Raw genomic sequence first — 16,900 nt, forward strand, 5'->3', positions numbered from 1 at the left:
AAAATGAAGAGGGACCTTAAACAGAAAGCGTTTTCAGGATGGAGAGGAGGTCGAGAAGCAAATGTCGGAGGCACTGAAGGCTGTCACTTTGCAAGAGTTTCAGAACAGTTTTAAACAATGGAAAAAGCAGTGGGACAAGTGTACTGTGTCTCAGGGAGAGTATTTTGAGGGCGATTACATTTTGGAAATGTTCTGAGAAATACACGATTTTTTGTTTTTTAATTCTCGTTATTTTTGGGTCCCCCCTCATAAATCCATTAGGTCTTTCACAGTTCCTGGCGGCTCATTGTGTTTATTGATATTTCTGTGTTTTATCGGATCTCTGGATTTTTGATGTTCTGTTCCGTGTTTTCACTTTGCTTTTTTTTGGACTCCGCATATGGACTTGTTTGATTTGGATTGCCTTCATTTTACCGTTAATTCCATTTTGCCTTTGTGCTCCACGGAGCTTAATTCTTATTGGAGAACATATTTTTTTGTGAAGAATACATCTTTAATCTTATAAAGATTCTGCGAGGCCCACTTTGTGTCTAGTCAGGGTTTTTGAGGGTTTGTTTCCCACTCTAGTGGCCATTTTTGTAACTTACATGCTTGAACAACTTAGATCTTTATTACCAAAAAAAAAAATAGAAACTTAGCATACAATTATTAATTTATTGTGGGTTTTTTAAAACCATCAGAGGGTCAAAATATCCATAAGCCTACTTAGATAATTAATGAAGTGGTACTGGAAGTTCAGAAGTCACAGCCCATTTCCTCAGTTATTTAAGTGCTACACCAATCGTCCAAGATTACGGATACAAGTACAGGTGCTGGTCATAAAATTAGAATAGCATGACAAAGTTGATTTATTTCAGTAATTCCATTCAAAAAGTGAAACTTGTATATTAGATTCATTCATTACACACAGACTGATGTATTTCAAATGTTTATTTCTTTGAATGTTGATGATTATAACTGACAACTAATGAAAGTCCCAAATTCAGTATCTCGGAAAATTAGAATATTGTGAAAAGGTTCAATGTTGAAGACACCTGGTGCCACACTCTAATCAGCTAATTAACTCAAAAGCCTTTAAATGGTCTCTCAGTCTAGTTCTGTAGGCTACACAATCATGGGGAAGACTGCTGACTTGACAGTTGTCCAAAAGACGACCATTGACACCTTGCACAAGGAGGGCAAGACACAAAAGGTCATTGCTAAAGAGGCTGGCTGTTCACAGAGCTCTGTGTCCAAGCACATTAATAGAGAGGCGAAGGGAAGGACAAGATGTGGTAGAAAAAAGTGTACAAGCAATAGGGATAACCTCACCCTGGAGAGGATTGTGAAACAAAACCCATTCAAAAATGTGGGGGAGATTCACAAAGAGTGGACTGCAGCTGGAGTCAGTGCTTCAAGAACCACCACGCACAGACGTATGCAAGACATGGGTTTCAGCTGTCACATTCCTTGTGTCAAGCCACTCTTGAACAAGAGACAGCGTCAGAAGCGTCTCGCCTGGGCTAAAGACAAAAAGGACTGGACTGCTGCTTTCTGATGAAAGTAAATTTTGCATTTCCTTTGGAAATCAAGGTCCCAGAGTCTGGAGGAAGAGAGGGGAGGCACAGAATCCACGTTGCGTGAGGTCCAGTATAAAGTTTTCACAGTCAGTGATGGTTTGGGGTGCCATGTCATCTGCTGGTGTTGGTTCATTGTGTTTTCTGAGGTCCAAGGTCAACGCAGCCCTCTACCAGGAAGTTTTAGAGCACTTCATGCTTCCTGCTGCTGACGAACTTTATGGAGATGCAGATTTCACTTTCCAACAGGACCTGGCACCTGCACACAGTGCCAAAGCTACCAGTACCTGGTTTAAGGACCATGGTATCCCTGTTCTTGATTGGCCAGCAAACTCGCCTGACCTTAACCCCATAGAAAATCTATGGGGTATTGTGAAGAGGAACATGCAATACGCCAGACCCAACAATTCAGAAGAGCTGAAGGCCGCTATCAGAGCAACATGGGCTCTCCTAACACCTGAGCAGTGCCACAGACTGATCGACTCCATGCCACGCCGCATTGCTGCAGTAATCCAGGCCAAAGGAGCACCAACTAAATATTGAGTGCTGTACATGCTCATACTTTTCATGTTCATACCTTTCAGTTGGCCAACATTTCTAAAAATCCTTTTTTTGCATTGGTCTTAATTGATATTCTAATTTTTCGAGATACTGAATTTGGGACTTTCATTAGTTGTCAGTTATAATCATCAACATTAAAAGAAATAAACATTTGAAATACATCAGTCTGTGTGTAATGAATGAATCTAATGTACAAGTTTCACTTTTTGAATGGAATTACTGAAATAAATCAACTTTGTCATGATATTCTAATTTTACGACCAGCACCTGTAAATCTTCTAGCATGCATATGTTGCTGATTTAGTGTTCCTGGCTCTCAATCTTTTGCCATTGAATTCAGAATATGGTTTAAAGTGTTTTGACGTAGACATTTTGATTTATCAATTTCCCACTAACAAACTTTAACCCTTAAACCGCCGGAACCGGCTATAGTCAGTTCCCAATGCTATTTGCCAGCATGTTGGAGTCGAGTATATTCAGCAACATTCGTTCAATGAACACTGCAAACGGCTATAGTCGCTTCCCAATGCAATTTGTCAGCATGCCAGAGCTGATCAGTCCATGCCGTACATTCGTTGAACAGCCAGCTCGTGACCACTGGCGCCCTAGACTAGCCTGCAAACGTCAGCGTTGGCCTCTGTGTGCTTGCGTGCAGCCAGTTCACGCACGGTTGGCTCAGTGATTTACTGAATTTCATCGATGGCGTCAGTTGCACCTTGTACATATTGTTCCAGTAGTTTTTTTAATAGTTTTTACAGTTTATTGGCAGTGTGTAAATTGATCAGTGTTGCAGTAATTGTGATGCTCTTTGCATGAAAAAAATGTGGGTTCCATTAAAATTTAACTTTTTCTTGGTGAACTGTGGCATTTCCTTAAAAAGTGCAGCAAAAAAGTATTTGACGTCTGGGGGCGCATTAACCCCCTCCCCCCACACCAATTATGTGGCTGTTTAAGGGTTAACCAAGTCCCAAAGTTCCTGCAGATTCACTTATCCCCCTCTTTGTAATCCATTTTGTGACTCTCGTGGTCTTCTCGCCCTCATGCACAGTAGAAAAATAATCTGAGAGGTCTGTCGTGCAGCAATGACACGTGAGATTGAGCAACAACAAGTCTGAGATGCTCTTAGATGTTTGGGGCTACACGCACGCTACAATGAATGGGTCACCCTGTGTCTACTTGCTACTGACATGCGTGTTTAAACCATCAAACCCCATTCATGATGGGGACCAGGGTTGCAACTGTTCCCCACAAATGAGGAATTCCTAGTAAGTGTATGTTCTAATCTTGCACAGTTTTAAAGTTTGTGTTTTTTTGCACACACCACCCTTCACGTCTAGTATTGTATCATTTAGAGAGGTTCTTGGATTGGCCCTACCACAGTCGCTCATGGCATCTTGTGGAGCTTCTAGGAGATGACTGCATTTGACTAAAGAGTCAGTAAAAGTCATGACAAGGTGTCCATAGGTGAATCTGTGGAAAGATCATTACAGACCATCGAGAGAGTGCCAGAGTGCCTGCCCAACCTCTTCTCCCTCTGCTGGTCCTAATCCGGCCCACTTCCTTCCTCTTTGTATCCAACTTCATGAGTCCTGCCCACCCATCCTACAACACTTTCCCCCTCTCCCTGCATTTTTGGCCTGTCTGCTTTGGTGATGCCGTTTAATGATTTCATTCTCACCACATCTGTTGTGTTAACAAGACTTCATGTTCTGGTAATACTCCGTGTGTTCTCTATGTTTTAGGGTGCTTTTCAGATAAATTTATTACATTTCAACAATGGCAGTAAAGCGTGGCGATAATTAAAGTTTTTTGCCGAGTACTCCTAAGCGATAATGCATTGTAATGAGCCGAGCTGATTTTTGGCGCATGAAATTACGTAATTGTGCAAAACTGAATAGGGTCAGCTAGAACATTAACTAATTTTTCCCAGTGTGCCAGAACATTAATCGATTTATCCAATGGGATCAACGCTTCAGTACCTGAGGTTTCTGTTTCCATGGGGTAGGAATGAAATCCCTGTAGATAACAAGAATTGACTGCTGTCACACATGTGTATCGAGGGGGTGGTGTCACTTACGGTATCTTCTCTTTCTATTCCCACCCCAAAGACAAGACACCCAATGATGTCAACTTGACTCCGCCCCTTCAGGTTGGAGGTCTATATATTCAAGCTGCTCACAGAAGGTGGTGTCTCATTGAGGACTAATCCTCGACAGAGACAAAACTCCAATCCAAACCCAAAAGGTGTTTGCGAGACCACTAAACGACCCGTTATTTCATTTACTGTATATGCGCCATTGAGAGCTGTTTGAGTTCGTTTTTAGAAAGTCTTAATTGAGCATAAAGTGTGTTTGGGTTTTATTGTGTCTGAGTTTTTGGAGACTGCAGCACCCCCTACTGGTCACACTCCTTATACCATTAGGTTTGGTTGCACCTACTAAGGTTGGCCCACTCCTGGACTTGCACCAGTGACCTTGTCCAGATCATTTCTTATTTACCTGACTCCCTTATCCAGGGCAACTCACAACATTTGACATACATTTGGTTGCATTTCTTTTGTTTTTTCCAATTGGAGCACAGGCAGTGTGTTTACATGCACACACATAATTGGGTCAAGGTGAATAACCCTCTTACTGTATAGCAGTACCTCTTAAACTGCCTACAATTCCCAGCAGCCCCTGTAGTGCTACACCATTGGCTGACTTTCGAGTGGCACGGGGGTTGCTGAGAAGAAAGATAATTAAGTGCTACTCTTTAAAAAAAGGAGCCGGAAAAGCGGTGAGGGGATTGCGATCATTGGTGTTTATTTATTTCTACGCTTCTCACCCCACCTCTGGAATACAAGCACCATTGGATTAGAGCTTAATTCTGGATTTATGTGCTTGTCCTGTGCCTGCTTGTTTGTGTGATTTCGTCTGGACTGGTAGACATCTTTGTCCAGTAGGCGCAGTGGCGTAGCTAGAGATCGTGCCCCTCGGGGAATAATGAGTAAGTTCTGAATAAGTTCACCTATTTAAATAGAAAATTAAAATGACGTATACAGAAAAATTAAGATAAATTTTGCATAGATTTATTCATATATAGAGAAACGGCAATCATTTTTCATATATAATTATTTATAAGCATCAACTAGACAAGAATATTGTATTGGACCCCCTAATAAGCCATGTTCTAATTATTAGTTTAATATAATTACGCTGCAAAAACCAGAACCAGTGTAGTGTACAAGTGATAGGTGGGGATGTTTTCTGAGCAGAGCAAGAACGCATTCGGATTGATAACGAAACGAAATTATAAATTGTAAATGAGTTATCTTCCGAGAAATTATTATCAGTGTAATGTTTGTTTATTTTTGTTATTGCCTCATAAATTTCAACTGCTGTGTCTGATGCCGTCACATAGGGACAGTCTGAAAATTATTTTTGAAGCATTTGTGGATAAAAATCAGAGAATTTTACTTTTTTCATTCATGAGTGATATTTTTCCAAACCCTGCTGCTTACACACAAATTGTACTGAGCCTTTTGGCTAATAATGCCGCCACCAAAAATATTTCCGCCCGCTCCTAGCTACGCCACTGAGTGGGTGCTGCCAAATTCTACAGATCTTCATGCAAAAAATGGAACACGGTAGGACAAAACTTTCATAAGATTTGGGAAACTGTTCACTTGGCACCTCAAATCATTCTCTCCATCATCATCCGCAACTGTTGTGCTGGACTGTGTCGTGTTAGGTTTTTTTTTTTGTTTAGTGCTTAGAGTTTCGATTGGCTTCATTTGTGGAGTGCTTCTAAATTATCACTGTCGGGGAATTGAGGAGGATTTTTACGCACACATTGATCTTTTATTTCTTTATTTGCTTAATATATACTTTCACTGCTGCAATTGTGCCTTTGCATGCGTCTCTGCGTGTGAGACGGGTCAAGGCTGGGTGTGCTCCTCGGGTCTCCAAAGTAAAATAAACAAGTCACCGTTTCAAAAAATCTGGGCAACATTGCGACTGCTGCATCGTTAAGGCAGAAACCTGGTTTCTTAATAATCTGCGTTAACAAGCACAAGAAACCTTCTGGAGCTCTCCTTTGGCAAAACAGCTCGATGTCATTAAACTGTGCAAACATCGTGAATTCTAAAATTAGCCTGACGCCTGTGGTAATTACCTTGTGTTTTATAAACATGGTTAGTCAAACTGACGCTTTATTTACAGGTTTCTGGAATGCATGTGGCGCACTCTTTTCTGCTTGGCTGTGCGAGTGATCCCTGCAATGGACCCGTGATGTGTGCTTCTTGTCTTACACTCAGTGCTGTTGGAATAATAACCACAAAGGTATTTTTACTTCAGTAAGGTAAGTAATCTGTTAGGTTACTTGCTACTTTAAAAGGTAACTGGACTACGTAACCCATGTTACTGTTCATGTGTTACCTTACTGCTCTCGAGATTGTGTTCAGCTCATCAACATAAATTTCTGAAATACTGAGACGGATTATTTCAGCCCGGAGAATGAAATATGCAATCACCCAAACATTTGCCTCTGGAATTTTGCAGACATTTGGACCCATTGCTGCTGAAAGCGTCTGGGAATTATTACATGTGCTGGCTTTCAAGAGTACAACGGACATGTGTAGACTTCACAATCCTTAACGGTAACCTGGTTAAGGGTTTACACTGCCACATAATCAGGTTATTCATGGAGAAATCTACCTCTGTTAATCAGGTTTCTCAGAGGTCAATAACCTGATTTCTGTAAGGGTTTACATGGCAGATTAAAACCAGATTATTGAGGTGCATGTAAACCCCAAACCTCCCAGTGTCAATAATAATAATAATAATTCATTACATTTATATAGCACTTTTCTCAGTACTCAAAGCGATATCCACACAGGGAGTAACCGGGAAGCGAACCCACAATCTTCCACAGTCTCCTTACTAGCAATCAATTACAATTGATTTACAATTGAATTACAAAGCAATTACAAATCAATAATAGGATTTGAACACACAACTTCAGGATTCAAAGTCCAAAGCCTCAACCATTACGCAACACTGCCTAGACATTCCTAATGCAGTTATTGGATAGCATATCTTTTGTGAAAAAGTACCTCCTCCTTTATACAGTGCTGGTTAGTGTTACGCAAATTTGTGTGTTTAATAAACAACATAAAGTTACCCTTTAACTTAACAGTAGATCTTAGTTGAAGACCAGAAAACATCAGAGCCACAATGTCGATGGAGGAGTGGTACCGTCTGCTTTTCATTATGTGCTGCACCTGGTGATCAATATGACACTTTGCTCTCGCTGCTAGTTAAACTTTCTGTCCTTAGCTATCCCACTGCTAACACCAGTATGACAAATTTATTGTTACATTTCATCCAGGGTTCCTCCCCTGCCGGGGGGCCAAAATTCTTATTTTCGATCTTCTTTGTTAATTTCAGATTCTTTTGTTTGTATTAATTTTACTTCTGTTTAATTACAATATGCTTGATATTTGATTTGGTCTATGTGTGTACGCCTCGGTTACATTCCTTGTGTTTTGTGGGTAGTTCCCCAAGAAGTAGGGCCACCTGCAAATTACCAAAAGAGACGACCCTCAGTCCTATAAAGGCAGGGTGTACCCACAGTCTCTTGCTGTTCATTTGATTGCACTTGGGAGTGGTGAGTTTCTTAATTTTCTGGTTTACAAGACTTCAGACCTCTGTGCTCTGTATTTAGACAGTTATTTTGGATTTTGTATTGGGACTTTGTTTACCTTGGATTGATATGCTGCCAACTTCTTTTTGTGATCCATAGAGCTTCAGTGTTTAATAGCGGCTGTCATGAGTGGTTTATGATACGTGCCCATTTCTCCAGAAGTATCTATTTAACAATATCTCAGGAAAGAAGTGTGTGTTTTGCATGTTTTGAGCAAACAACTGAGTAAATGTCATGCAGATTATGCAACACGAGTAACCAAAATAAAAACAACACTTTTCAACCATAACCACAAATTGTATAAGTGCACGGTGTTGACTGTAACTGTATAAAATATGTTCTTACAATAAAAACTTTATTAAAAGGCAAGTTCATCATTAGTGTTTTCTGGATGCCAAAGTATAAAGCTTGGCAGATTATTACCATAAACAAGTAGAAGAGCTAAGTTGTGAACTACCATTTCAAGAGTCAGTGGTGGAACCACAGGCAGGAGAGAGCTGTTTTAAGACGGGCACAGGATGGGCAGTGCCCTAGTAAACACAGAGTAAGTCTGCCCATGCTTATGTGGGTGTTATACTAATGGAGACAGTGTCCTGTAAATCACTGGTAAAGAGACACACACAGTAGACGGCAGTAAGATGGTCCAATAACTTTGACATAGGCCCTTATTGCATATGATAGAGCAGGGGTAGGAAACGTCGGCCCTGGAGGGCCGCAGTGGCTGCAGGTTTTTTGTTCCAACTAAGTTTTCTTAATGAGAAGTCAATTATGGTTGATAAAGCACTTATTGCTCAAGTGACACATTTCTGCTTCACTTTACTAGTCTCGCTTAAGGTTCCCCACCATTAATTTCTTATTTCAATCTTAATCAGCTGCATTCAGTGTTTTATATGGATCCTTATTAGCAATAAGATGCAAATGACAAAGGAGCCAGCAGTTCTCCATCTAACTTGTTTCCATTTACACCTGTGTGGATTCATCACGCACTATTTGGTTTAATAAAACACTTAAGTGAAAAATGTGACAGACTGGAAATGATCATTGGAAAGGAAAAAAATCTCCGATATGAGAACATTACATTGCAGACTAACAAGCCATCAAATTTAAAAGGTCTGAGCTTGGAAAGGATTGGTTTCTTATTAAGCAATTGGGTTGAAACAAAAACATGAAGCTACAGCGGCCCTCCAGGACCGACGTTGCACACCCCTACGATAGATGAAAGGCTACCTGGGCTTAACAGAAGTGTCTGGTCCTTTGAGTGGGATCTGGAAATCAGGGATCCCCTAAGGTCCACAGTAGGAGCTCTAAGAGGACTTTAGAAGGTGTCCCTGACCCGGTAAGACGTTTTTGGGGGGATTAGTGGGGTTCAGAGACCACTTCCTTCCAGGGACTGACTGAGTGTGGGGTCAAGGAGGCATGTAGGGACAATCGCTGGTGAGGGAAAGGGACGCCATAGTTTGGTGACAGAGGCAAGTGCACGATTAAAAAAAAAAAAGTGGGCAGCCATCCCACCTTAAAGACAGAAGTACAAGTCTGTGACAGAAGGGCCAAACAGGCCCTGGGATTTCACTTTTTTATATCTTGTATTTATTGATACCTGTCTTGTGTTTATTTTCTGTACATGGCATGAAAAAGCATTTGCCATTTTCATGAGCAACTCTAAAATTTCACATTTTTAACCCTGATGTTTTCTGGTCATCAATGAATATCTAACATTAAATTAAAGGGTACTTTATGTTTGTTGAATGAAAAAAAATTACCTTAACACAAACCACTGCTATGAGGGGGCAATAACTACTTCACAAGAGGTGCTCACTAAGAACAGCATTAAGAAGCTCTATCTAAATTAGTGGAAATAAAAACAAAGAGTTCCTGAAATAGACGTTCCCTATAATGTGATACCACGGCTTTGCATTTCACTCTGTAGGGTGACACGCGTAATTTTAATTTGTTTTTTGCATTTCAGTGGCTGTATACAGAATAAGAAGTTAACATGCTGTGACACCAAATGAACACATTCCATCAAAACTGCAGGGTCTGCAGCAAGATTTAATTAGAGGCTCCCCGGGCTGCTGGCACACTTGTCCTTCACCCTGCAAGCCGCGGCAGTTTTAAGACTTCCACTTTACCACTGAATCGCTTTTCCTGCACTGTCAGGGCTGCTGCACGCCATTTCCATACATACAACATCTAAAACACAGAAAGCTGACAGATAAACAGGGCTACATGGACTCTCACCTCGAGTTCAGAATTCAAAATGCTCTGACTCTGCAATTCTTTCTATTTATCTGATCTGCTCAAGAAAACACTATTTATTTAGAGTGCTAAAGCGCGTAATGCAAGAGTCAACATGAATGGGACCAAGCTCGGCCAACATCTTTATCGGTTGGGTAGAAAAGCATTTCTTTTCTTCATACTTTGTACTGAACCTGTGCAAAAGTTAATATTGACAATGGTGTTGGTGCCACCTCTTGCTTCATTAGCCATCTACAGGAATTCCTTCAGGACTTTACTGGTTTCCACCCATCTCTCAAGTTTACATTTGAGGTTTCCACCAAAGTGCTACTACTTTCATTCATTCTATCTATCAGCTTTTCAGGACTTTAAACTTCCGTCTATTACAAGCCAACTGACTCACACAGTTACCTTTTCTATAGCTCCTTCCACTCGCAGCATACTCTCTAGGTCTTTCATAGTTCCTTAGACTCTGCCACCTCGGCAGTGATGAAGTTTCTTCATTGGTAGAGGATACCCTTTCTCATATTGTGGATGGGGCCCTCAGTCAAGCCAGGAGAAGCCCACATAACATCCACTTTAAAGGGAATTCCATTAAAGAAACTTGCATCCTGCTGGTTCTCTCATTTCACCTCATCAAACTAAATTTCCTCGTTTTGCAGGGGGATCTTTCCACGTGAGCCCCCCAAACACTTTTTTGATCTCCTTCTTTCAACCAGCAAACCCATGCAAACTTCTCATCTGCAAGTCACTTTACAGAAGAGAGTCACATTTTTCAACAGGTACTCTGAGCTGTAACAGGTGCTACAAACATGTCACCAACAACTACCCTTGTATCTGATCCCTCTGAAAAATGCAATATTAAACAACGGGCCTCTTGCCAGACTGAAAATCTCATTTACTGCTTTTCTTATTGGAAGTGTCCGGCCATCTACATTGGGAAGAGAACCTGGGAGACGACTAGCAGACCATTTAAGGGAGCATGTTAGCACCATTAAGATCAAAGACATTACAAAGCCTAATGAAGTGCACTTCACATCCCTTCATCATAGCCATACTGAGCACTCGGTTTGTGTTCTTTCACACCGATTCAAAGATACTTCTCTCTATTATAAAAAAAAACCTTGGGACGAGACAAGAGACTTTTTTTCCTGCAACGAGACGTGATTTTTTGAAGATAGAGACACTTTAATGTCCCGTGAGATGCTCAACTCACATCATACTTACGTTTGGAAGCAAGTCCCATGAGATGGTGACTTTTGCAAGTCACGCCCTACTTACAACCATTTTCAAAGAAGACCACGGTCATCTTGCATTAGCACAAACAAATGGAAAATATTACTTGAAATAACGGAACAGAGAAAAGTGATCGAATAGTGTTTGAGGATGTCTGGGGAGAAGAGAGACAAGGCAGTGAGACAAAAGGACAGCTGCTGTACAGGCTCTTAAACATTCGAAGTGCCGCACAAGATGCAGATCACTTGGCACAGCAGCGGCACCAATCCAGCAGCTGATCGAGCAAAGAGGAGGTAAAAAAATAAGCTGTATTTGTTTCCCATTGTATCACCATTTAAGAGGGGTTTCGGAGGAGCAACCGCATCTCCTTGGGGTGTGTTCAGCTCCACTATTTTCAAAGGCGTGTAGCAGTATCGTGGGGGGGATGAAGGGGTTGGTGAGCGAAGAGTGCCCCCTAGTTTCAATGAAAATCAGAAGATGTTAAACTCATTCTTGGCCTGGTATTACAGATTTCTCCAAGTTTTATGGACTAACTTTTTATTCCCTCCCTTCATCTTCTCTAATGGCAGCTTTTTCTCACGTACTCTCAACTTTTCTTCTATCATCTGCCTTGATTTTGTACCCTTCTTATATAAACTGCCTGGCCAAATTAGTCACATAATCCAATATTTCAATATTTAGCTTTGATTACAGCACACATTCACCATGATTTCATTTCATCATATGCAATGTCACAACATTAACTTCTGTCCAGAGTTGCATTAATTTTTCACAAAGATCTATTGCCCGCTGTGTAAAGTCTTCTCCAGCACATCTCAAAGATTCTCAATGGGGTTAAGATCTGGACTCGGTGGTGTTCAATCCATTTGTGAAAATGATGTCTCATGTCTCCCTGAACCCCTCTTTCCCAATTTAAGCCCGATGAATCCTGCATTGTCATGTTGGAATGTACCTGTGCCATTATGGAAGAAAAAAAAAAATCTACTGCTGGAAGAACCTGGTCATTGGGTATATTCAGACAGTCGGCTGAACTCATTTTTTGGGCACATAATGTTGCTGAACCTTGACCTGACCAACTGAGGCAACCCCAGATCATAATACTGACCCCACAAGCTTACGTACGGTAGATGATGTGTGCATCACTTCATTTGCCTCCCTTCTTACCCATCACTCTGGAACAGCATAAATCTGGGCTCCTCAGCCCATTGGTCCAGAATCCTATCTTTATGCTCCCTAGCAAACTGAAGTCTTTTTTCAGATTATCCTCACTGATAAGTATTTATTTTTAAGGCTACACAGTTGTTTAGTCCCAATACCTTGCGTTTTCTTCACATTGTGTGTGTGTGTGTGTGGAAGTACTCTTACTTTTAACTATTAAACATAGCCACGAGTTCTACCGTTGATTTTTTACATTTTGATTTCACCAAACCTTTAAGTGATCTCTCACCACAATCATTCAAGATTTTTTTCCGACACATTTCTTCCTCGAAGATGATGGTTCACGTTATCCTTCCAGGTTTTAATAATGCACTAGACAGTGCTTAACCCAATTTTAGTCATTTTAGCAATCTCCATGGTTGCTTTCTTTGCTTGATGTAAGCTGATAGGGTGACCCTTCTAAAACAGTGTAACATCTTTTCCATCACCACAGAATATGTCTTCTGACAGTGTTGGTTAAGAAATGAGAAGCTAATCTCCGCATCAGTTAGGGTTAAATAGTTTGTTGTCAGCTGAAACATATTTATCAAATGAAAAGCTCTTACCTATTTGCTTAGTTAAAGCCAGGTTGTGACTTTTTTTTGGCCAGGCAGTGTATGTAAAACTGCTTTTTTCTTCAGTTGCACAAACGAAGAAAACACATGAAACATTGTGTCTTTGACCATCTTTTGTTTTTAGCATGAAAATAACCTTGAACCTTTGTTAATGTTTAATTTTATACTTGCATTAGTCTTTGGTCCATAAGACCATTTTTGTATTACTAAAACCAATTTTGCAAACATTTAATTTATATTAGATAAAAACAGATACCCAATGAACATCAAACCAATGAGATTTTTCTAGTTTTTAAATCTAGACATATCTCCTCTTCCTCAAATTTTTTGAAAAGGAATTTTATTAAGCAACTAATTAGGAGAAAAACGTGTTGTAGAAACAGTTTCACCTGATTCTCTGCTCATGATCCACTACGAGCGCCTGCAGTCTGCTGTGCTTCCTAGGTTACAGTACATGTTTGTGATGTCCTGTTCAGCTCATGTCAAGCACAAAGTCACCTGAAATAACGTAAAACTATTATTTTAATACACATGACATAGTGCGTGGTGAGAAAAAGAAACTGGACTCAGACTTAATGAACTGCACAAATGGACTTTGACAATTGTCTGCATTTACAGTTAGGTCCATAAATATTTGGACAGAGACAACTTTTTTCTCATTTTGGTTCTGTACATTACCACAATGAATTTTAAATGAAACAACTCAGATGCAGTTGAAGTGCAGACTTTCAGCTTTAATTCAGTGGGGTGAACAAAACGATTGCATAAGAATGTGAGGCAACTAAAGCATTTTTTGAACACAATCCCTTCATTTCAGGGGCTCAAAAGTAATTGGACAATTGACTCAAAGGCTATTTCATGGCCAGGTGTGGGCAAGTCTGTCGTTATGTCATTATCAATTAAGCAGATAAAAGGCCTGGAGTTGATTTGAGGTGTGGTGCTTGCATGTGGAAGATTTTGCTGTGAACAGACAACATGCGGTCAAAGGAGCTCTCCATGCAGGTGAAAGAAGCCATCCTTAAGCTGCGAAAACAGAATAAACCCATCCGAGAAATTGCTACAATATTACGAGTGGCAAAATCTACAGTTTGGTACATCCTGAGAAAGAAAGCAAGCACTGGTGAACTCAGCAACGCAAAAAGACCTGGACGTCCACGGAAGACAACAGTGGTGGATGATCACAGAATCATTTCCATGGTGAAGAGAAACCCCTTCACAACAGCCAACCAAGTGAACAACACTCTCTAGGGGGTAGGCGTATCGATATCCAAGTCTACCATAAAGAGAAGACTGCATGAAAGTAAATACAGAGGGTGCACTGCAAGGTGCAAGCCACTCATAAGCCTCGAGAATAGAAAGGCTAGATTGGACTTTGCTAAAGAACATCTAAAAAAGCCAGCACAGTTCTGGAAAAACATTCTTTGGACAAATGAAACCAAGATCAACCTCTACCAGAATGATGGCAAGAAAAAGTATGGAGAAGTCGTGGAACAGCTCATTATCCAAAGCATACCACATCATCTGTAAAACACGGTGGAGGCAGTGTGATGGCTTGGGCGTGCATGGCTGCCAGTGGCACTGGGACACTAGTGTTTATTGATGATGTGACACAGGACAGAAGCAGCTGAATGAATTCTGAGGTGTTCAGAGACATACTGTCTGCTCAAATCCAGCTCAATGCAGTCAAATTGATTGGGCGGCGTTTCATGATACAGATGGACAATGACCCAAAACATACAGCCAAAGCAACCCAGGAGTTTACTAAAGCAAAGAAGTGGAAAATTCTTGAATGGCCAAGTCAGTCACCTGATCTTAACCCAACTGAGCATGTAGTTCACTTGTTGAAGACTAAACTTCAGACAGAAAGGCCCACAAACAAACAGCAACTGAAAGCCGCTGCAGTAAAGGCCTGGCAGAGCATTAAAAAGGAGGAAACCCAGAATCTGGTGATGTCCAGGAGTCCAAGACTTCAGGCTGTCATTGCCAGCAAAGGGTTTTCAACCAAGTATTAGAAATGAACATTTTATTTCCAGTTATTTAATTTGTCCGATTACTTTTGAGCCTCTGAAATGAAGGGATTGTGTTCAAAAAATGCTTTAGTTGCCTCACATTTTTATGCAATCGTTTTGTTGACCCCACTGAATTAAAGCTGAAAGTCTGCCCTTCAACTGCATCTGAGTTGTTTCATTTAAAATCCATTGTGGTAATGTACAGAACCAAAATTAGGAAAAAGTTGTCTCTGTCCAAATATTTATGGACCTAACTATATGTTACACTTGTAACCCTCAACAATTCTAGAAAAAACTAAACTATGACATGTTTCTTATTTCACACCAGAACATTTTAAAATATAGGACCCCCCCCCCCCCCAAAAAAAAAACTCGAAAGAAACATCACATAAAAATAAATAAAAAAAGAGACTGTCTTCATAAATGAATGAATTTCTCTTTGCACACCTTGAAGTTTGAGTAGAGTACATGAAGAGCAGCACCTGCAATTTTAATTATCAAAATAATAAAATCATGTGTTAATAAAGTCAAAATTTTAAAGTCTCTTTGAATAAGCGGTTTATTTCCAGTGCAGCAGTCGATTCCCACTATACAGATTACAAGGTAGGCTGAATACTGTGAGGTATATTTAAGTACGTATGTAGACACCCGTATTCAGGGAGACGGTAATACACCTTTGTTCCTCTTGTTTTTAATACAGTATGTTTCAAGGTGTAATAAGCCAAATAAAAGTATATTAATATATACTCAGACCTTACTGAAAACCATTTGGAATAAAAACAAAGCTCTGTACCACCTATCTGACATAATTTTCACAAATACCTCTGTGACCCTATGAATCCAGACAACCCGATAACTTATTTATATTACGAAAATGTATTAGAAGTGGCCAACGTGAGAGATTAATAGTAATCTTAAACTTTGTAGAGTACGTGTTTGGGATTTATTTGAACTATAAAACACCAGACAAGGTAGAAGTGCCAGGTAGGTCGAGCAGTTAAGTGCAGTTTGTCATTAAGGATTTTATCACAATTAAACTGGTCATTTTTTTCTCAAATAAGACTCAGGTTGTATCCACTAACTCTCCCCCAGCACTGGGTGCTATTCTTTCCAGAATACAGATCGTAATAGTGCCTTTACTTTGGCGTGGCTACAAATACATGTTTCAAATTTGCACTATTATTTGGCAGAAAGACAACGTGTGAATCTTTGAAAGGAATCAGTCAGGCTGCATGCAATACTGTGCTGAATGTCTTCGCAGAAAGATCAGTCTAAAAGAGATACTTCATGAAAGTAGGCTCCCAGCAGCTTGATTCCCTGTATGTAGTTTGATCTGTAAAAAAAAAAAAAAAAAAAAAAAAAAAAAAAGAACAAAAAAATTAATTCACATTTTTATTTTATACAAACACTTGTCAGAAGCATTGTTTAAAAAATAGATAATGAAATGCAAAAGAGAATGCATTTAAAACTTTGAAGCAGACAGAGAATTTTCTCTTATGGCCATGTACGTTAGATGACTATTCCAGCGATTTTCAGTCGTTGCCTTCATTTACACAATCTTAGTGAGTTGGAGGCAGTAGACATAATATGACATACACAGTGATTCACTTGAACTAGTCTGCGTTTTGCTCCAACAAAATCGAACAGGTTAGACTTTGTCTTTTGTCATACAAGCGGACTTTGTTTGCATGAGTGCTGACAACCAATAAATGCTCATCTGAAGTACAATTCATATAATGCAGTGATAAGGAATGAGGTGTTCTGGACCTCACAAACAGAAGAGAAACTTGTCTATCTGATGTCTCATATTTTACGTACCACGACAGAATGGGTTGAGAGGAAGGGC

At 40.1% G+C, this 16,900-nt stretch overlaps 1 protein-coding gene across 1 annotated transcript in view; it reads right to left on the minus strand.

Moving 5' to 3' along the window:
* Window positions 1-15,595: 15,595 nt before the first annotated feature.
* Window positions 15,596-16,900, minus strand: part of cndp2 (carnosine dipeptidase 2) — a 46,484-nt gene continuing 45,179 nt past the window's right edge. The window contains exon 12 of the mRNA XM_028817217.2: window positions 15,596-16,387. Coding sequence (XP_028673050.1) covers window positions 16,321-16,387 — 67 coding nt within the window. The 3' untranslated portion in view covers window positions 15,596-16,320. The remainder of the gene's footprint in view (window positions 16,388-16,900) is intronic.

Source organism: Erpetoichthys calabaricus, chromosome 13 (assembly GCF_900747795.2).
Source record: "Erpetoichthys calabaricus chromosome 13, fErpCal1.3, whole genome shotgun sequence".
Classification (NCBI taxonomy): Eukaryota; Metazoa; Chordata; class Cladistia; order Polypteriformes; family Polypteridae; genus Erpetoichthys; species Erpetoichthys calabaricus.